Source organism: Mustela nigripes, chromosome 9 (assembly GCF_022355385.1).
Source record: "Mustela nigripes isolate SB6536 chromosome 9, MUSNIG.SB6536, whole genome shotgun sequence".
Classification (NCBI taxonomy): domain Eukaryota; kingdom Metazoa; phylum Chordata; class Mammalia; order Carnivora; family Mustelidae; genus Mustela; species Mustela nigripes.
The window spans coordinates 32777967-32800365 of NC_081565.1; the positions used below are offsets into that span (position 1 = coordinate 32777967).

A 22399-nucleotide genomic window follows, 5' to 3' on the forward strand; every position below is an offset into this window, starting at 1 on the left:
AAGATTTTTATTAAAACAGTTCATCTGAATCCTCAGGTTTATTTGAAAGCTGCACACCGAGCCTCCGGAGTGTTTAACATTGGGAATATTCACTCCAGAATAAAAACTTGTAAGATCTCCCAAGAGAACGGTGAGAAAGTGGTTGGATTTTCTATGATTTTGGTCAGCTTGACGCTTAAAATGAATGGATACAAAACAACGTGAAAGATCCAGTTTATTTCTAAAGCTTACTTCACTGACAGCCCCAATTATTTTTTCTCTTTCCTTTTCATGAAGCAGAGGGTGCCAGGGATGGAAGAGCCAGCTCGACCAACAGAGAGCTGTCACCAAAGGGCTCCCCTGACTCCTGTGGTCTCTCTGAATTTTAGTCTGCCAGTTTGGTCCGGGGTTGCTTAATGAAAAGAAAGAATGGGCAATGGAAAAATTTATTTTTACCTGCCTCATTAGAAAACCGAATTTATGACCTAGCAGTAACAACTACCAAATGATCAGCACATCATGCTCAAAAGACTCAAGAAATTATAATATAATTGCTGCCTGGAACCAACCCAGAGACTTTAGGTTAGGCGGTTGCCATGACCTCTATTCCTGTACTTGGGAATAGGGCTAGGCCCTCGGTGGTCCCCCCTATGCTGCCAAATATGCAAGGCGGCATCCATGACGACAATGGGGCCCTTAAAAGATCACACGGGGGTCCAATCCTGCAGCCCTCCTGTCAAACAGATGGGGGAACAGAGGGTTTGGGCGGTGAGACTTAGGTCACACATAAAGCTGAGGCATGAACAGTCTAGACTGAGTCAGGTCTGTAGTTCTTAGAGGCAGGGAAAAACAGCCCCTAGTCAAACGGAGTAGAGATTTCCCTGTTTTGTTTGTTTGTTTTTTTAAAGAGGGAGGCTACTTCTCTTGCAAATTCATCCTCTGTAACTTAAGGAAGATGCTACTGGAGCCTTTTTGTTACAGTAACCTAATCAAAGGCACAAGAGGCAGAACCGTGTAAAAAGGCCCGAGTTTCTTGCAATTTAGGGAAGAGTGAAGACGTGATTCCCCACAATGTGGATCCTAGACTCTGGCGTAGGCATTGCGCTGCGCCCCCATTATCACCCAGGACTCTCCCCAGTAGAATGTCAGAAAGGCATGTCCTTCGGAGCTTCGCCTTATCGAGGGTCCTTTGTCCCAGTCCATGAGCCACCGCAGCCCCTCCCCACCTCCTCCCATTTCAAAAGCGAACCGTGTGTGTGGTGCACCGGTTCCTTCTACGCGGCGCTCAATCCTCTCTCCAGTTCTGTTCTCAGGCCTAGGGGATACTTAGTTCGTGTGGACAGCCGAGGTATCTGGGAATTTTCGACTGTAGGCTGGGCTCACATGGCGGACACATATCTATCCACACCGCCGGGATAGGCAGTCGCATGGCGAGCATGGTAGGCGCCTCCACTGCTCCCTCCGAGCTGCCCACCAGGATTATAGCAGGGCGCCAGAGCTCCGAACTGGCCGGGCGATGTGCGCCCATAGAAGTCCACCGCGGTTTCGACGCCACCACCGCTGCCACCCGCGGAGGGCGAGGCGGGCCCCGCCAACCGGCCAGCCGCTGCGAAGAGGGCACTGCCCGCTCCTTGCGGATACGCGCCATCCGGCCCCGCGTAGGCGGCCGCATAGGCGGAGGGATTGGCAGGTCGGGCCCCAGCGCAGCCCGCAGGCTGGTAGCCGGTGGAGGCGGTGGAAGCGCCCGCCGAGGCAAAGGCGCAGGAGCCCGCGGGCCCCGACGGCGCGGGGCCCAGTTCAGGACTGAGCGGCCGCTCAGGCACCAGGCCGAAGACGCGGCACGGACCTGGCGACGCAGCAGGGTAATAGACTGGGGGCGGCGCGCCGAGCGACGGCGGGGCATAGCCTGCGTAGACGGCGCCCGGATAAGGCGCGCGGGCCGCGGGCACCGCGCCGGGGAATATGGCGGCGGCAGCGGCGGCGGCGGCAGCGGCGGCGGCGGCGGCCGCGTCGTGCATGTAGGCTGGGTAAGTGGAGAGGTCCGAGCGCTTGAAACGCTTGCGGCGGCGCAGGAAGCTGCCGCTCTCGAACATGTCCTCGGCGTTGGGGTCGAGCGCCCAGTAGTTGCCCTTGCCTGGACGGCCGGCCTCGCGCGGGATCTTGAGGAAGCAGTCGTTGAGCGTCAGGTTGTGGCGGATGCTGTTCTGCCACTTTTTGGGGTTGTCGCGGTAGAAGGGGAAACGCTCGGTGATGAACTTGTAGATGCCGCCCAGCGTGAGGCGACGCTCCGGCGCGTGCGCGATGGCCATAGCAATGAGCGCGATGTAGCTGTAGGGCGGCTTTCCGCGCTGCAGGGGGCGCTTCCGCCGACGCCCGCCCGTGCCGCGACCCGCCGCCTCTGCCGGGACCGCGGTCCCAGCCTCACCGCGCTCCTCCTTCACGGCCGCCAGCGCCTCCGTCTGCGGCGGCGGCGGCCGGCTCTCAGCCGTCATGGCGCAGCCGTCCCGCGTCCCGGGGTGTCCCCGCCGCCCGCTGCTGTCGAGGGGCGGGGGCGGGTTTGGGAGGGGGAGAGGCTGGAAGTGCCCAAGGAAGCGGGCACTGGGCCCCACTGCGGAGAGCGCTGGGAGGCCTCGTGGGCTGGCAGGGGTGACCGGGAGGCTCGGTGCCCGCGGTGTCCGGGCTGGCTCGGTGCAGACAGAGGCTCAGGAGTGTCCCGCCCACTGACGGCTCTGCTCGTGTTCTGGAGCTCGAGGCCAGGCACCGGCAGCGGTGTTGGGACTGGGCCTAGTCCCGGTCGCGGGCTGAAGGGCCCTTTGCGCGCGGTGCCCGACGGTCAAGGGGTCCGGAAGCAGTCCTGGGGCTGGGGCGCCTGCAGCTGCTCTGTGCTTGCCGCTGATCTGAGGCTAACCTTCGAAGTCGTGCGCCCAGGGGAGGCTCCGGGCCCGAAGGCCTGAAGCGAGGGCAGTTGAGACAGGCGTGGGGCACTCCGGTGGGGGCTGCCTAGGCGGCGCCTCTGTGGCCCAGCCTGCGGAGGGCAAGGAGGCAAGATGAGCACTGATGCGGGCCAGGCGGGTAGGCCGGCGACTGTTCCCTCTCTTCACCGTTGGCCTCCGGCCGCCGAAACTGCAGGCGAGGCGCTCCCCTGCACACACCCGGACCGGCTCCTCCCTCCGCCGGCTTCTCCTCCTTAAAGGCGCCAGGAAGGTCTGGGCGGCGCCGGGTGCCCGCCCGCCCCCCGACTGCCCGCCCCCTGGGCCCGGGTGCACCTCTGCAGGTGGGAGCAGCTGTGGAGGCGCGGCGGGAGCCCCACAACGTCAGAGCGGGGAGGGCACTCGGGGCTCGCCGGGGCTGGCCTCCCCTGCGCGCCGACGGGGAGACTGAGGCCTGGAGAGGCCAGGGACTGTCTTGGGAGACCTTGGCGCGGGAATTCAGCGCTCCCGGACTTCACTAACCTCTGCAGCAGGCTGGGACCCGCAGGTGAAAAGGACCGGCTCGCTTCACTTTTTTTTTTTTTTTTTTTTTTTTGTCGGGAGAGGTGAGGAATTGCTGAGGGGGGTGCTTGGTTCTTGTGGAGCAGAGAATGGGGAAGGAAGACGACCTTCCAGTCGGCTGGCGCTTAAGGTATTTCAAGAGTGATTTTCAAACCCCAAAAACTGCCTTGCCCATTGCCCATCCTGTCCCACATCCTTCAGACGAGGATTCCTAGGCCCGATCGGGGAGGTGGCTTGCCCCAGCCTCACCTTTGCCGCTTAACGGGGCCTCACACCTTCGGCTGTGTTAAGAGGCACTTCGCCCGCCCGATCTGTGCCCGAGGCAACCACTTTCTCCATTTGGGTCCCAGATTCCTGGGCTGCACGGAGTGTTTGCGCCTCGAGAGACCTTCCGTTGCCAATTTTTAGGGAAAGCTCCCTCCCCATCACCTGTCTTTGGGTGACCTGGGTCCCCTCTATTCGGAGGACAGTGGCGCACAGCTTATAGAGGATGAAGGCTAGGCTTCTGTGCTGTCGTGGTAACCTCCTCCTCCAGTTCGCCCAGGCCAGGGAGGGCTCCAAGTGGCTCCCCGAACCCCGGGGGAAGCGGGGCAGCCCCTTCCCGCAGAGGGGCGCAAGGGCTGCGAGAGGAGGGGGCCTGAGGTGTGGGTGCTCCAGGAGCGCGCGTATCCAGGGGAAGGGGCGGGCACAGGGGGGATCCATTTGCTTCCCGGGTGTCCGGTTTCTGAGTTCTTTTCCGGCCATCCCCCCAAGGTGGGACCTCCGGCCTCACCCGAGACGCCCTGCGGCGGCCGTCCTCCTAGCCTGCGTTCGCTTGGTGGTCTTGCGCGGGTAGACCTTGGGCGGGTCCTTTCTCTGAAGCAGGGCCTCAATTTTCTGCTCCATGAATTGGGGGCGGGAGGGCAGATGCGGACCTCGGAGTCCTTTCTGCCTTTAGGAATCCGGGTCTTGGCGCCCATCCCAGAGGTTCTAGCCCGGGTGCAGCTTTCCGCCGGGCTGCGGGTGTAGGGCGGGACAGAGCGAGTCTCAAGAGCGAGGGCGGCAGGGCCTTCGGGGATTTTAATCGCGTCCTTGGTGGCTGCGAGCCCGCTGTAGGTTCCGCCCCGCTGAGCATTGAGGCAACTGCCTTCGGTAGAAAGAGGCAGAGAACTCAGATCCTCGCTCCACCGACCCGGGTTTGGAAGCAGTTTGCACGGTTTGCAGGAAGACCTTCTTCCTCAGCCGATGGGTGCTTGAATGACTGGAGAGGGGCTTTTTCACTGGTTCAGTAAAACTCTGTTTCCTTCTTTCAAAGTAACGAAAAAGCAAAAATCCAGATTTCACCCTTTTACGTTTTTGCAAAAGGAAATAAAAAGTTTAAAAAAATTTAGCCAGATTACGTCATAGCAGTCTTTCAGCACTCGATTTTGTGGTTCCGTGTATTTCCAAAATTCCAAGATTCAGATTTCCAAATTTTTAAGTTTGGATCACTATCCCAACACGTTTTCATAAATCAAATAATACGATTCTGTAACTCTTAAGAATCCATGACCAGAAGTCTAAATTCTTTGACTGTAATTATATTCCTATGACTTTAAGCTTCTGCTCAAAATGTAAAAGCGAATTCCTTGTATTTTGAGATGCTTGGAATTAAAATTTTATGTCTGAAAATATGATGTCACTACCGGGAACTGTGGCTTCCTTAGTTCTTAGATATTTTCACAGCTCTGAGATATATATTACTTAATTTGAATTCCTTTCTAGAAATATCTGATTAGAAGATCTGGGTTGCTTAAATGCACTTCTCTCTTCTTCCTTAATTCGAAAATGTTAGTACTGGATCCAAAGAATTACAAGATGTCAGTACTGGCTCCACTGTTTTGTAACTTGAAGACTAATTCTGATAATTCCTGTAATAGTCATGACTGTATGCTTTAATGGTTGGTCTTTATGATTCTTTACTTTTAAGCTCCAATAATTATGACTAGAAGCCTCATGTCTCGGGATTTCTTGATCCTCAATGTTTTGTGTCTGTGAACCCATTCTTCTAGAATTCTGATTCCTTTTTCTCAGACTTTGCTGCTACAGAGCTACACCTGTGCATCAGATCAAGCATTAGCATCCTGAGATTATTACTTTCTAAGGTCAAGATTTTCATGAACAAAGAAGGATCCTAAAGATTCTATTCTATAGATGTTTTATTCTCGTAAGACATTTCAAAATTCTGTACTTTGAAGAGTCTGTAAGTCCATGAGGCAAAATTCGAAGTAAATGATTTGATGAATGAACTGGGACAGTTAACCGTTTGGATCAAAACTCTGCAAACAGATCCCTCAAGATGCCAGGGCATTTCTTTGCTTTTGTCTGGTCAAGTCCTCCCTCTTCTCTGGTATAGTGTTCCTTAACATTTGTGGAGGGTAGCACATGCCACTGAGAATCATTTGAAAGCCATAGATTAGGTTCCAGCCCCTTGGAGGTTATTCTCCTAGTTTAGAAGGGATGGGTTAGCATAGACATGGGCCGGTGCTGGGTGATTTCCATCTCCTTTGCACCTGCTTCCAGCCCTCAGAGTATCCCCAGCATACCCCTTTGGAAAAACCCTTTTTATGTTCAGTTTTTAGGGGGAGGGAAGAATGCTGGCGATCTGTAGAAAACCATGCAGCTCTTCTCCAGGAATTACTTTCCTGAATTTTGAAGTGCCCTCAGCTTTGAAGTGCCCTTAGAAGTTTTATAAATACAAAGGAGGGGATTCGTGGAGTTATGGGAAATTCCTTCATAGCCCTTGAACCAGATGCCCTTCATGCAGATGCAGAGGTAACTAGCTCTTCTCCCTAAGGAAATCTTGGAAATACAAGTTGGAAGGAAACTAGGCCCAGATCGCCAAAGGGACTTGCTTGAAGTCTTGCAGGGGAGGTTCTGGGCTGAAGGGGAAACTCAGGTCTTGGGGTCCTTACCTTCTGGGCTCGCAGCCTCTCAACCTTTCCCAGAGCTTTCAGAGCCTCAGTTGTGCTTACTGGCCTGGCCTGGGTCACTTTCCTCACCAAGTGACAGTGGAAACTCCAGGCCCCAATGCTTGCGAATCAGATCCAGGAATCTTGGGACAGCCGGGAACACAGTGAGCTCTGTTTGGTTTACTCTAGGACAATCAGGATCAGCAGGCTGTATGTTTTCAGAGAGCATCAGACAGAACACTGCCACAAAGGGGGTCTCGTGTCACAGTGAGCCCAGCCCAGCCACGGATAGCTGCAGTGCTGCTGAGTGAGAGCTCTGACTACAGCTAGCTCAATGTTGGCCCAGAGACCTTGAGCCATCTGCTTCTCTTTTAGGCCTCAGTTTCTGCATCTGTAAAGTGGGGGATCCCCTACCTGTCCCCCCTCTTCCAGAGAGTCAAAAGAATGGAGCAGGATGCTTCGCTGCGCTGTGATTGTTTTCTCCACCTTTAAATTGCTTTCAGGGAAAAACTTGGACCTTGGGGAGCGAGAAGCTCCTGGGGGAAAGTGAGGTCATTCTCACTCATGGGGGGAGATAAGACACACTCCTCAAAGTAGCGGTTGATTAAAGTAAAATGTTTTCTGCAGCTTAGCCCAGAGTTTTTAGATTTTGAGGCCCCTTGGGTGTGGCCTTTTTCTGCGAGTAGCATGACACAGGGACCCCCAGAGCTCGGTAGGGGCCACACAGCTTTGAGCCCTCTTGCCATTGGTTCACCTAAACGCTCTGAAAGCAGAATTAGGGTCACTCTCCGAGATAGATTGCAGGAACTAGGGCTGAGAGAGGTGCCTTCTGCTTCCTACCCACCACCCCCCCTGCAATCCCCGGGGCTAGCACTCCACCATCTTCCTGGCTCCTGGCGAGGAAGCACCTCTTCCTTGCCTCTCGTCTTTCTCTGCTCCCAATCCCTGCTCCGTAGTCTTCTCCCAATCTTTCGGGCGAGTCCCTGGAGCGGAGAGCTCCGGAGCTGCCTCGGGCATCCTGGAGCTGTAAAGGGCGGCAGAAAGGGCACCCCCCCCCCCTCCGCCGCCCCTTTCCACCAAGGGCGCGGACTTTGCCCTGTGCGCAGGGCGGATCTGGGACAAAACCGTGCCTGAGCATGGGTCTGGACCTCACACCCGCCCAGGTTAGCTCTGCCACCTGTTCTCGGGTGCTCAGCGAGCTTTCCCAACGAGGGACCGAGGAATGCAAAGCGCGATCCTGGAAAGCTCAGACCCAGTGGGCCACCGGGCTGACGGGAGCTTGGTGGTGGTGGTGGTGGCAACGAGAGCCAGACTGTGGGTCTTCTCAGTGTGACAGGTAGGCGCACCTTGCTTAGATTCTGGCTCAGGCGCAGACCTCTGTGGATCGTCCGGCATCCACATTTCTTAGATTTTCCGTGTTCTCTGCAAGGCTTTGGGACTCGGAGAAGCCCATAGTTGGCATGGAAAATCATGGATATTTATGTCGAGGTAGAGTTCCTGGTTTGCAAGACAATCTCAAAAAGGCTGATGACTACTGCCTTTCCCTGCAAAGGGGAAGTGCCCTAGGCTGTATTCTAGTTTAACCCCCTGGCGCACACAGGAAGAGACCGTTCCCTGTTCCCCCCTCCAGGCAAAGGTAGGCCCAGAGCAGAGACTGGCATCCTTGACGTCTCCTGCAGCCCAGTGTGGGAGCCCATCAGGATGTTTCCAGGTCCCTGGCGGCTGGCTGAGTGTGGGGCTAGGGGTGATTAGAGCTTGGCTGGGTTCCCCAGACAGGTCCCCTCACTAACCCAACACCACTGGCTGCCTGGTTGCTCAGAGCCCAGGGGCAAGGGCTGCAGTGGTCTGGGGGAGTTGGAAGATACTTGTACCTGGGGAGCAAGTGCAGGTGTCCCAGCTCAACTCTGGCCTCTTTCCTTAGGGCATTTTGGGGCCTCTTGTATATCTCCAGGCCTGGGAGTGTGTGTCTCTCTGGTCTCCCCTTCTATCTTTCTGCCTCTGTGGGTGAGTAGGCATGTACCTGTCCTCCCTTTCTGGGAGCGTCTCTTCAGAGTCGCTCCCAAGGAGAGCCACTGGTGGGAAGTGGGGGGGGGGCTGCACACTTCAGCCAGTGCCAGGCTGCCCACACCCATGTCTTACCCTGCAAAGGATGGTGTGACAATGGCAAGAAGGGATGGAGGGTTGTCCGGTCAGGAGGGTGCTGCAGCTGGTGGGAGTCCTGATCCTTAGCCTTTCGGGGCCAAGTCCTCTCAGAGCCCTCTGCTCACTCCCCTCTGCTGAGCCTGGCCTGAGGAAAGGGGACACAGGGTTACCAGGTGCCAGCCATCTGGACAAGTCTAAAGCTCCAGGCATTCCTCAGCAGGACACTCTGTCTCTGCATCAACCAGGCCACTTGGCTGCTCAAGACCCTCAGTGGCTCCCCTTCATCCAAGGCAAGATCAAGTGCAGTTCAGGGCCCTCCCTGCACAATGAAGCCCCTTCCACCCCTCTTCCCTTCCTGGGTCTCACTGCCCCCAGCTTCAGGTACTCCCACCACATCTTCTCTAGTTCCTTTGTGTAAGTTCATGCCCTCAGCCTGGGGAAGCTGCCCCTTCTCCCCACCTCAGCTCAAATGTCTCCTCTTCTGGGAAGTCCTCCCTTATCTGCCTGAGAAAGTGAAACACTCCCTCCTTGAACCTGCCCCAGCATGTTTGGATTTTGGCACTTGTCACATATTTTGTGGTGTAATGATTTGGTTATGTGGCTGTCTCTGTTCTTCTCTGGGAGTTCCTTAGTGGCAGGAACCGGGACTTCATGCAACTGAGCACCCAGGTCATCAGCACAAGGCACAATGTGGCCCTGCTATGAGAGCCATTTAGTTAGAGTTACCCAGGCCAGGGTCAATTCCTATCTCTGCCTCTTCCTAGCTGTGTGACCTTCGACCACTTATGCACTCTAAGCCTCAACTTTTCGACCCATAGAATGGGGATGATACTAGTGTCCTAAACCAGTTGTGAAGGTTACTAATATTGCAGTACTCTTCTCCATGCGGACACTTTTAAACCCTTTACGTATTTTGAATACACGAATGTATCAGGACACGGGCATGTCTCAGGCCTGTCCCTAACTGGGCTTTGGGGTATATCCAGGAGAGCAGGCAGAGCACTGGATCTGAAAGGCGTAACTGGATAAGTGTGGCTACAGAAAGAGGGGACCCCCAGGTGCTAAGCAGGACATGAGAGAAGGTGAAACTTAGGGCCTTGGGTTTGCATGCAGACTTGGTTTCTGCCCAGGCAGATCTGGCCCAACCTTTTGGCAGGAGGACTGGGGAAGGCTTCAGCATCGGGCTGGGTATATTCAGAAGCATAGTCTTTAGTTTTGAAGCTGTCCATGTGCTCCACCCATAGGGTGGGAGTCCAAGGGCTGTGGGGCTGGTTAGATCTGGGCTTGCCCTCCTGAGGTGTGTTTGGACATACTCCAGGAGTTGGAAAGAGATGAGAGGCTGGTGCTGGGGTCCTTTTAGAGGATCCCACCTCCTGCCGGTGGTATATGTGGCTTTCTGTCTTCCCTGACCTCTGGCCAGGCTAGACTAGCCCCAGATGGGGTGGCCAGATGGACTCCTGGAACTTGGCTCTGGGTCAGTGGAATAACAGTAGTGAAACCTCTCGCAGGCTTCTATTTTTTCCTTTTCCAATGTTCTAACGTTCTCATAGATGCCAGGTACTTCCTGTTTGTAGTTTGTGGAGCTGCCTGTGATCATTGCTGGGGGGGGGGAGGCAGTTTTCTGGCCAGGGATGATCGGCATTGGCTTTACCCAATGAATAAGGTGACCCAAGCTCAGGTAAGTAGCTCTGCCTCCTTTTCCAGGTTCACTTGGCTGACCACCTCCTAGTCCTCCTCCCTCAGGAACTGGGTTTCTGTCATTTATGGTATTGAAGTAACCTAAATGGACTAACAGCAATGGAAGACTTTCACCGAGAAGAAAAGAATGTGTCCTTCACATCACAGAGTAGTTCTGTTTAGCATTTTGTCCATGTTTTAGAGGACCTAGAAGGCAAGCTGATTGAGCTTGTGGCTGACCCCCCACCGAGGTGCTGATGCTGGAAGTTGATAGATGTGAGACTCAGAATAATCACCAGGTTGGGAGACTGAGCCAAAACCAACAAAGGAGATATTTTTAAAAAGTGTTATGAAAACATTGTAACATTACAGGAGACAAAACAGGAAGAAAAAGCCACTCACATGCCAATTACCTCTCAATCACCTACTAGGTTTTCCTATGTTCTGGTTTTTCTTCTTCTTTGTGTTCTTACACTTGTATGTCTGTTTGCATAGGTATAATCACAGTGTACTACAATTCTGTAGCCTTCACCCACAATGCATTTGCATTATTTTGTAAACATAACTGCATGTTACCCCTTACTTTCCATGTCTCATCTACAATCGTGAGCAGAATGGTCTAGTGTTGACTTAACCCTATCATGCTCAATGGGCAATTAGGTAGTTCTCAAGATCTTTGATTTAGGTGATACCATGAATGTGTTTGTATAAAGAGCTTTTTATTTCTTTTGACATATCCTTAAAACAAATTCCTAAGAGTGAGATATATGGGGCCAGGAATGTTTTTATGGCTTTTAATATAGTGCTACCAAATTATCTCCAAGGCATTCTGCAACTTACTACAATCAAGATAATTAACATATCCATTATCCCTGAAAGTTTCCTTGGACCACTTGGTTTATCTGCTCCACCCTGCCTCTCCGTAGGCAATTACTGATCTACTTAGGCACTGTATTTTGCATTTAATAGAATTTTATCTAAATGGAATAGCAACTGTATTCTTTTTGTCTGGCAGCTTTCTCTCAGCATAGGTATTTTGATTCTCATCCATGTTGTGATATCAATAGTCAATTCCCTTTTTAAAAAAAAATATTTTTTTTTGCTAAGTAGTATTCTATTATATGGATACACACAATTGTTTCTCTATTCACTTGTTGATGGACATTTGGATTGTTTCCATTTTGGCTATTACAGACAAAACTGCTATGAATGGTTGTGTAGAAGTCTTTGTGTAGACCTATGTATTTATTTCTCTTGGGTAAATATCTAAGAGAGGAATGTCTAGGTCAGATGGTAGATTATGTTTAGATTTTTAAGAAGTTGCCGGAATTTTTCACAAAGTGGTTGTAATTTCACTCATTTCTACTAGCGGTAAATGAGAATTCCAGTTGCTCTACCTCCTCACCAATATTTGATATGTTCAGTTTTTCAAAATTTTACCCTTTTTAGGGGCGCCTGTCTGGCTCAGTCAGTGGACCATGAAACTCTTGATCTCAGGGTTGTGAGTCTGAGCCCCATGGTAGATGTAGAGATTACTCAAAAATAAAATCTTAAAAAAAAAAGTACCCTTTTTAGTGAGTGTACTATGTACTAGTATCTCATTGTAGCTTTAATTTGCATTTTTCTCAGGATTAATAATATAGTATTTATTGACATATAACAAATTACCCCCAAATCAGTGGCTTAAAACACCAAACATTTATTATATCACAGTTTCTCTGGGTCAGGAATCTGGGTACGGCTTAGCTGGGTGTTAGAGGAAAATTGGGAGAGAAGAAGTAAAAAGACAAAGGGCTGGAAAAGTGGACAGAAGAAAAATGAATTAATAGACTTAAAAGAATTATTGTTCAGCTCAAAGTAGTTGTTCTTAAACGGATTGTCAGGCTGTAGTTCTATAGGTTGGAGGAGTTTGTTCCTGATCATTCTGGGAAATGGAACGTTTGTTGAGTAAGGTACCTGTAATAGGGGTTTGAATAGGAGCTATATGTTAGTTCATTTAATCATTCCTTAGAACAGTCCCATTTTACAGATTGAGAAATTGAGATCTGAGAAGTGAAGTAAAACTTGGCCAAGACCATCTACCTGAGATGGATTTGAGCTCCCTCTTTCTTGCCAGAGCCTGTGCTCTTACATCACAGTACCCTGGTATATTTCTGTGTTAAGATACTTCCAACTCTGCCTCTTGGTGTCCTTTGCCTCCAGAGCCAACGAGATTTTTCTGAGAAAGTTCTAATGGCCAGTAAATAGTGCAGCTCTTCTCATCACTCAGATCTCTAGTTGTGGTAGCCCAAGTGTTGGTGGAGCTTGAGCCATGTTGCAAAACCTCCCACCTTCCCCAAGCCTAATAGACTCGAGTGGCCTCCATGAGGCCGACCTCACTTTTTAAGAAGACTGTAGGTCTTTGCTCTGGCTACCTCTGTGAATGATTTTTGCCCCATAATGGAAGTCACTCGTCGCCCAGCCCAAGATGTCCTCTGCCCTGTCAGCATCTACCCTGGTCTAACACCCATAGATATAATAAGTCTTGGATGTGATGCCACTTCAAGTTTTAGCTCCAAGCAGTAAGTGGGTTTGGGAAGGTCCAGTCTTCTCTCCAGCCTTAGTTTTTCAGCTATCTCCTTGAGGGAGAGGATCTGGTTGGCCGCATCAGAACCCCATAAAAGAGTACAAAGTCTGTTCCAGTCTCTAAAAGCACTAGGCATTTTCTATTGATGAAGTTATTCATAGGTCTTGCATTAAAACTATGTCACACATAAAATGCAGATCCATTTACAGAAGTCACTAAAGTTTTATTTATTTATTTATTCTTTCTTTTTTTTTTTCTTTTAATATTTTTTTAAATATATATTTTTTAATTTATTTAATTGACAGAGAGAGATCACAAGTAGGCAGAGGGGCAGACAGAGAGACAGAGAGGAGGAAGCAAGCTCCCTGCCAAGCAGAGAGCCCGATGTGGGACTCGACCCCAGGACCCTGAGATCACGACCTGAGCCGAAGGCAGAGGCTTAAGCCACTGAACCACCCAGGTGCCCCCAGAAGTTACTAAAGTTTTGGCCATATTTTTGGACATGAAATTCCTCAACGTTTACAAAAAAGTGTATCTACCGTTCATGTATGTGTGTATGTTTTAAGAACTGTGGAATTTGTACTTGTTAAGAAAAGGATCCTCACTCTCAAAATGATTGAGAAGCACTAAGAGATTCCCTATCACTTCTGTAACCAGAGGGAGTAATATTAAACATATTTAACATATTTAACAACCACAGTGTTTTTCAATGAGTATAAAGTTACAGTTATATAAGGTGAGTAAATTATAGAAACCTGCTGTGGGACACTTAACAATACAGCATTGTGAACTAAAAATGTGTTAAGAGGGTAGATCTCATGTTAAATATTTTTTTTAAGAAATTTTATTTATTTATTTTACAGAAAGAAAAAGAGTGCACATGTAAGCACATAAATGAGGAGCAACAGAGGGAGAGGGAGAGCAGGTTCCCCACTGAGCCGGGAGCCCGATGTGGGACTCAGTCCCAGGACTCTGGGATCATGACCTGAGCCAAAGGCAGATGCTTAACGCCTGAGCCACCCAGGCACCCACATGTTACATGTTCTTTTTTTTTTTTTTCCTTGAACTTAGTGCCATTTTATTATTATTTTTTTTTCTCAAGGACTGAAAATATTTATTTTTTTATTAACATATAATGTATTATTTGCATCAGAGGTACAGGTCTGTGATTTATCAGTCTTACTCAATTCACAGTGCTCACCATAGCACATACCCTCCCCAATGTCCATCACCCATCCACCCCATCCCTCCCACCCCCCCTCCACTCCAGTAACCCTCAGTTTATTTCCTGAGATTAAGAGTCTCTGATGGTTTGTCTCCCTCTCTGGCCTCATCCTGTCCCAGTTTTCCCTGCCTTCCCCTATGAGTCTCTTGTCTTGTCTCTAAAATTCCTCATATTGGTGAGATCATATGATAATTATCTTTCCCTGATTCACTTATTTCGTTTAGCATACTACCCTCCAGTTCCAACCACATTGTTGCAAATAGCAAGATTTTGTGGTTTTTGATGGCTGCATTATATTCCATTGTATATATATACTCCACATCTTCTTTATCCATCATCTCCTGATGGACATCTGGGTTCTTTCCACAGTTTGGCTATTGTGGACATCATGTTACATGTTCTTAACACACACACAGGAGTATAGTAATTCTTTTGGAGGAGATGGATATGTATGTTACTTTGGGATGATGGTATCACCAGTGTATCCATATAATCAAATTCACCAAAATGTGTGCATTAAATATGTGCTGTATTTTGTGTATCTATTATATGTCAATAAAGCTGTTGAAAAAAACCCAAATCAACAAGTCAGGGGTATTGATCAACCAGAATATAGGCACTGGAACAGAGGCAAATCAGAATGAAGGACTGCATTACAGCCTCCCTCCCCTCCAGGGTTTCAGGCTTTAACCCTGCGGTCATAGCACCTTGGGAATCCCAAGGAATCCCAGATGAGGTGTTGAGACAACCTGGACAGCTGGGAGCGTGGATATGGGTGGGGGTGGGAGTTTAGACAGTTGCTGTTTACCTATAGAGCATCTCAGTATTTCGATACCTAAGTATTCAGAGATTGAGTGGAGGTCATCCTTCAGTTGCTGCACCGACATGGCATACTGTGCCTGGGCACTGGCTTCGACTCCTGCATCCCTGTACAGCTGACTTCCCAAGGTGCACAGTACCCATCTGCCCCAAATTTGACTTTTAAATACTGGGCAGTTTTCCACCCAGGTGGTAAACTTGTGACGCTCCAAAGCTGGTTATGGTCAAATGAGCTCATCTCTTCTTCACTCCCTGCATACAAGTGAGCTGTGTAAATGAAAGGAGTCAGAAGTTGGTTCTGGGTTCACATAGCAGCTCTTCTGCTTTTTTCCATATGCTTTCTAGGGCACTGACCTCAGTTGTGTAGTCAGTTAATGGGATGGTGACATCTGTCCTGTCTCCCTCATAGGGCTGTGTTGAGGTTTAAATGACAGGAAGGAGGAGAAGTGCTTTGCCAACTGTAAAGACTGTGCACACATGAGCGGGTCTCTGTTCCATAGGCTGGAGGATCTGAGATCTGAGAATGCTGCTTGTCTGCTTCGGATCAAATCAGGGGTTGTAGACCTGAATGTTCCCTGACTGTTCTCAGATGTGATCATAATATAGCTTCAGCTTTTTATGGGGAGGGGAAGAGTGGGCCGCAGAAAGTGTGATCTTTCTTCTCCCTTAACTCTGCAAAGTTACAGCTAGCATGGACTGCTAGAGACTACCGAATTCATACCCTTCATTTTATAAATGGGGTCGCTGAGGTCCAGAGAGGGCCAGTGAGTGGGCCAAGACCACACAGTGAGTTAGTGGTGAAGCTAGAACCGGGTCTGATGCTCAGCTCTTTACATCACAACGTATAACGTGTCTTGTGGCAAACCACTCATTCACGTTTTCATCCATTCAACAGCATTATTGTGTCCCCACTAAATGGCGGGGTCTGTGCTATTTTGGGGATAGACAAGTTGGGTGCAATTCTGCTGTCTGGTTGCATATGACCCTGGGTAGAGAATGCTCTTTCAGCGTCCTGAGAGGGGACCAGATAAAGTGTTACCTCTATAGGTCTGGCAACCTTTTGGGGAGGGGACTGGGGTCATTTTTGAGAACAGTCAGGAAAAGTGTGGTGCGGAAGCTCAGTGATGCTGACCTAACACCAGTCAACAACCAAGCATCTTCATCTCCAGCCACTTGCATCACCAACGCCGATGTTGAGGCCTCAAGAAGGGAAGGGATACAACAAGGGTCTCAGAACTGGAAAGTGCCCGTGCCCCTTTGAAAACAGGGTGTGATTCCAGCACCTTGTGGATCTTGTGAACTGGTGCAATTTAGGTAGAGAGAACATGGGTTTGGGTGCTGAAGAGACCTGGGTTCAAATTCCAGCTCTGCCATTTCCCAGCTCTGTGAGTTTGGGTCAGTTACTATTTTGAGGACTTTTTCTCACATGCAAAAGAGAGAGAACAGGGTACTTACCTCCCAGGGCTCCTGGGAAGGTGAAATCAGTGCCTTGGACTGGAGCTTCTAGCTAGGGCCCGGCATGCAGCGGGCACCTCATACATGTTTCTTTGCTGCCCTACAGCCCTTCCTGTGGGCGGCTTATCGGTAACCAAGGGACCAAGTACTCCTGGCTCTCTGCTCCTGAGCCCTGTGCTTCCAGGGGAGAGGCCTTGAGGATGTTCCTCAGTTGAACTATAAGGGCGGTGGCAAAGGTGACGTTTGCTGAAGGCTCAGACCTGCAAATTGGGGCTCTCTCCCCCAAAGTGCTCTCTTGGGCTCTCTCTGTCTCTCTCTAATGGGTGGGGACTCCTCGAAGCTCCCTTAGGCTCAGTTTGGATGCCCAGAGCCAGTGCCATGCCTGACTGCACAGGGTGTCAGTTTTGCCCTGTGCCTGCTGCATTCCGGCTGCGTATGTCAGCACCTTATGAAAATCTTCCAGGTCTCGGCTTTGAATAGCCCCTTGGCTGCCTGGGAGGGAAGAGGCTGCCTCTGTTTTGCCTGTCAAATCCTCTGCTTTGTCTGTCTGCGAATAGGTAGGCCAGGTCCCCTGACATAATACCGCCGGGACCATTGCTGTCAAGGCTGATTTTGTCCCGCTCAGGCTGAACAAACAGCCGTTCAGACCCACCAGCAGAGGCCGTGCGTGGCAGGAGCTGCTCTTCTCCCCAAGCAGTTTGATGACAAGCTCTAAGCAGAGGCCGACTGCCCCAGCGGGGAAGGGGCTGAGCTCTGACTTGCCTCTCCCAGCCGCTGCCAGTCTTCCTTTCCTCGCTGAGTCAAACCTTCCAAAGGACTCCCACCTTCGCTCTGGCACTGGCTGCGCCTGTAATACAGGGAGTGGGCAAAACGAGAGGGAGACCCTGATCTAGAAAGAACCTGGAAAACGCATAGAGAACCCGATAACCTGCCAGATTTCTTCTTCTGCCTTAACTGCTAGGAGCCCTGGAACATAACTTAGTACTGGAGGCAATAGTGAACTCATCCCAATTGCCTGGTAACATCTTTAATCAAGTTTTCTTTAATGTACTTTTTTTGGTGATGGTAAAATACACATAACATAAAAGCTACTGGTAGTGACAGCCGGTACGTGGGCAGTGCCTGCAACCACTGCCATTCTCTAGCTTCGGAACTTTTCCATCACCCTGGAAGGAAACTGTTGACCCATTGAGCAGTCCTTCCCTGCTCTTTCACTTGTGAGACAGCACGGGCATCCTTGTGAAGTGAATAGGGGGTACGGTCTCTAAACACAAGTCATAAAAAAGAGAGAAGTCGTAAATTTTATTGCGTTAACTAGATGCATTCACTTTTTATTTTTCCATATTCACTTTTGTTCCCTTCTCTTCTTTGTTAAAATAGGGACTGAGTTATGACTCATTTCGTTTCTTTCTTTCTTTTTTAAGACTTTATTTATTTATTTGACAGAGAGTGAAAGAGGGATCACAAGCAGGGGGAGTGGGAGAGGGAGAAGCAGGCTTCCCACTGAGCAGGGAGCCCGATGCAGGGCTGGATCCCAGGACCCCGAGATCATGACCTGACCTAAAGGCAGACACCTAATGACTGAGCCACCCAGGCGTCCTTGCGGCTCATTTCTGATTTGGCTGTGTCATTGCAAATTCCCTCCTTTCTTCTCGCTGCCTTTCCGCTCTTTCTTTTCCCTTCCTTCAGACCTTCAGATCTATTGTCTATCTAACCTATCATCATTCCCGGAAAAAATCTATGAAAAAAATCTATGAAGTATGTCTGTGTCTATCTATCCAGCCATCTATCCATCTATCTGTCTGTCCAATCTATCTATGTCATCTATCTTCCTACTCTCCCTCCATCTCTCTGTGCCTCTCTTTGTAAACCGAGATCATTGGCTCTCAGTCTTGTGCCTCAGAATCACCTAGGGGTTTTAAAATCTGTTGCTTGGGCCCCATCCCAGGCCAGCTGAAATAAAAACGTTTGGTGTGGGACCTAGCTAGGCATCTGTATATTTTTTTTAAGAGTTCTCCCAGGTGATTCTGATGCATAATGAAGGTTAAGAATTATTCACCTAAATTAACTTCTCTGATGATACTTATCCTTCTGCAGAAACTTTTTATTTCAGTTCTGGTCCTCTGTTGGTCTCTTTTTGTTGTTGTTGTTACATAAATAGCTATTTACCACATGTAACGGTATATAATCTGCCTTCTAACAGTATGTATAAACAACTTCCCATGTACTGAAATAATTTCTAGGAGCATTATCTTAAAGGCTGCCTAGTATTGTATGTACTAACATATATGTGACATTTACTTCATCAGTCTCCTCTTGGGATTTTGATTAGAATTATATCAAATCTATAAATGAATTAGGGAAATTTTATGTATATTTGATAAATTTTTTTCACTTAACTTAAAAGTATGAAATTTTGATTGTAGATAAAAACAAAAACAAATGATGCGTACCCCGGGTACTCATTGTCTGGCTCCAACAAGTGGTCACTCCTATTCACTTCTGCCCTAGCCATAGCCCCATCTTATTCTATAATCCTATAATTCTGAGACAAACCCAAACATCATATAAATTTATCTGCAAATATTTCAGTACGTATCTCTAAAAGAAAACAAAACACCAATAGCATTGCTGTGCCAAAATAAAAGAAATTAACAGTAATCCCTTAATATCATCAAAGGAAGCCTGATGGCTTGTGATGGTTCAGATATCCAAATGCCTCATAAAGGTATTTGTTTAATTTTTACATTTTGTTTGGGATTAAAATTTTTCTTATTGTGCTCATCAACCTTAGAATTGTTTTGATTGGTCTTAAGTCTCATTTATTATATAAATTCCCAAACCATCTTTAATTTTTTTCCTAGAGATTTATTTGTCAAAGAAACTGGATTGTTGGTCTCATAGAGTTTTCCACATTATGGACTATATTTTTATGGTGTATTTTATTTTGTTTCTCTGTCTTCCATATTTCCCATTCATTGGCGGCTAGGACTTAAAGTTTATATATTTAACCTTCCAATTTATGAACGTGTTTTATTCATCACTTTAAATTGGGTTTTCCTTAATGTCTATCAATAACATTTTCTATTTTTCTCCATAAAAGTCTTGCATATCTTAAAATTATTTCTAATATTTGTTTTGGGGCTTGGGGGATAAAATTGGAAATGTTAGCTGTTCTTTTTCTTTTTTTCCCAAGCCTTATTGTGATATAACTGACATATAACATTGCGTAAGTCTCAGCTGTGCAATGTGATGATTTGATACAAATATGTTGTGTATATTGCAAAATGTTTACCGTGGCTGAGTTACTTACATTCTTCACCGTACATAATTACATTTTTTGTTGTGTTGGTGAGAACATTAAGATCTACTCTCTCAATAATTTTCAAAAATACAATACCCTATTGTAATTACCATGCTGTACATTAGATACCCAGAATTTATTGCTCTGATGAGTGAAAAGTTTGTATCCTTTGACCAACATTTCCTCCAGCCTCTAGCCCCTGGCAATGACCAATCCACTGTTTCTAGGAGTTTGACTTTTTAGATTCCACATATAAGTGAGAGATTATCCAGTATTTATTTTCCTTTGACTTAAGAAATGTTAACTCTCCTTAAATTGTCCTTTCTACTTGTTTGTTGCTGATGGCTACAAATACAACTATTTTTTTTTTTACCTTTGATTTTTAACAGCAACTGGTTAAACTTGCTTAAAACTCTAATAATTTCTTTTAAAGTTCTTTGATTTTGGGGGAGCCTGGGTGGCTCAGTAGGTTAAGCCTCTGCCTTCGGCTGGGGTCATGATCTCAGGGTCCTGGGATCAAGCCCCGCATTGGGCTCTCTGCTCAGTGGGGAGCCTGCTTCCCTCTCTCTCTCTCTGCCTGCCTCTTCGCCTACTTGTAATCTCTGTCAAGTAAATAAATAAAATCTTAAATAAAATAAAATAAAATTAAGTTCTTTGATTTTTAAATGAAGATAATCACATAGTTGTATAATTATATAATCTGAATAACAACAGTTGTTTTATATATATTTGTTTCTTCTATATATATCTATGTAGCTTTTTTTCCTTATTGCTTTCAGTGCAGTAATGAATGGAAGGGATGATACTGAGCATCTTTGGTTTGATCTCTATTTTATTTTATTTTAAAGATTTTGTTTATTTATTTGTCAGAGAGAGAGAGCGAGCACAGGCAGACAGAGAGGCAGGCAGAGGGAGAAGCAGGCTCCCTGCCGAGCAAGGAACCCAATGTGGGACTTGATCCCAGGACACTGGGATCATGACCTGAGCTGAAGGCAGCTGCTTAACCAACTGAGCCACCGAGGCATCCCTGATCTCTATTTTAAAAGAATTTTTAATGTTTCACAATTAAATGTTCTATTTTGCTGTAGGTTTTCATTTGTTTGTTTTTGATATACTTATCAGGTTAGGAGGTTTCCCTCTATAACCAGATTTTAGGAAATTTTGTCTTAAGTCAGATGTTAATTTTTCAAATGCTGTTTCCCCATCTGTTGAGATAACCACATTCTTAATCTGTTAATATTAATCTGATTTTTTTTAATGTTGCACCTTGCATTTTGTGAATAAACCTTAACTGGAACATAATGCATTAGTATTTTTATACATTGTTGGATTTGTTTTGCTAATATTTTGTTTGGAATTTCTGCATCGAGCTCATCTATAAGGTTGGTCTGAATGATCTTTTCTTTTAATGTTATTTTTAAGCTTTCATATCAAATTATTATATATAAAATATATTGTATAGTATAATATATTGTATTATATATTGTATGTACAATGTATATGTACAATATATTGTATGGTATAAAATATGGTATAAAATAATTGGGAAAATAGTTACTTGTTTTCTTTTCTTTTTTTTTTTTTTAAGATTTTATTTATTTGACAGAGAGAGATCACAAGTAGACAGAGAGGCAGGCAGAGAGAGAGGGAGGGAAGCAGGCTCCCTGCCGAGCAGAGAGCCCGATGCGGGCCTCAATCCCAGGACCCTGAGATCATGACCTGAGCCGAAGGCAGTGGCCTAACCCACTGAGCCACCCAGGCGCCCAGTTACTTGTTTTCTATTAGAATTATTTTTTCTTGGGGTGCTTGGGTGGCTTGGTTGGTTAAGCATCTGGCTCTTGATTTTGGCTCAGGTCATGATCTCAGGGTTGTGACGTCAAGCCCATGTAGGGCTCCGTGCTCAGCAGGGAAGTTGCTTGAGAGTCTCTCTCTCTCCCTCTGTCCCTTGCCCTGCTTGTGCTCTCTTTCTCTTAAATAAATAAATAAGTCTTTTTTTAAAAAGGAATTATTTTTCTTAAGAGTTTGATGGAATTTGCTATTCAGATCTTCTGAGTTTTTTTCCTTTGTAGAAATTTTTTCAACACTTAATTCAATGTATTTGATCATAGGACAACTTGATTTTGTATTTCTTCTTAAGTCGTTTTTTAAAATATTAAAAGATTTTAAAAAAGATTTTATTTATTTATTTGACAGAGAGAGCGAGAGAGGGAACACAAGCAGGGAGAGTGGGAGAGGGAGAAGCTGGCTTCCTGCTGAGCAGGGATCCTATGAGGGACTTGATCCCAGGACTCTGGGATCATGACCTGAGACCAAATCATTACCTGAGCCTAAGGCAGATGCTTAACAACTGAGCCACCCAGACGCCCCTATTTTTTGAAGCAGTTTTAGGTGCCCAACAAAATTGAGTGAAAAGTACAGGCAGCTCCTACATTTTTTTTCTTTTTTTTTTTTTTTTGGTATTGTTTTTTAAAAAATTATTATTATTTTTAAAAAGATTTTTTATTTATTTAACAGACAGAGATCACAAGCAGGCAGAGAGGCAGGCAGAGAGAGAGGAGGAAGCAGGCTGAGCAGAGAGCCCCATGTGGGACTCGATCCCAGGACCCCGAGATCATGACCTGAGCCGAAGGCAGCGGCTTAACCCACTGAGCCACCCAGGTGCCCCTAAAAAATTATTTTTTTTTAATTTTTATTTTTTAATTAACATATAATGTATTATTAGCCCCAGGGGTACAGGTCTGTGAATCGCCAGGTTTACACACTTCACAGCACTCACCATAGCACATACCGCCGTCCCCAATGTTGTAACAC

At 47.4% G+C, this 22399-nt stretch overlaps 1 protein-coding gene and 1 long non-coding RNA gene across 2 annotated transcripts in view; one reads left to right on the forward strand and one right to left on the reverse strand.

Annotated features, from left to right (window-relative positions):
- Positions 1-1276: 1276 nt before the first annotated feature.
- On the reverse strand, positions 1277-2554 carry FOXE1 (forkhead box E1). The gene has a single exon (XM_059412252.1). The coding sequence runs from the start codon at positions 2469-2471 to the stop codon at positions 1359-1361; it is 1113 nt and encodes a 370-aa protein (XP_059268235.1). The 5' UTR covers positions 2472-2554; the 3' UTR covers positions 1277-1358.
- A 976-nt stretch (positions 2555-3530) lies between these two features.
- LOC132025077 (uncharacterized) overlaps positions 3531-22399 on the forward strand; it is a 31238-nt gene continuing 12369 nt past the window's right edge. Inside the window, exon 1 of the long non-coding RNA XR_009406407.1 lies at positions 3531-3600. This is a non-coding gene — a long non-coding RNA (uncharacterized LOC132025077). The remainder of the gene's footprint in view (positions 3601-22399) is intronic.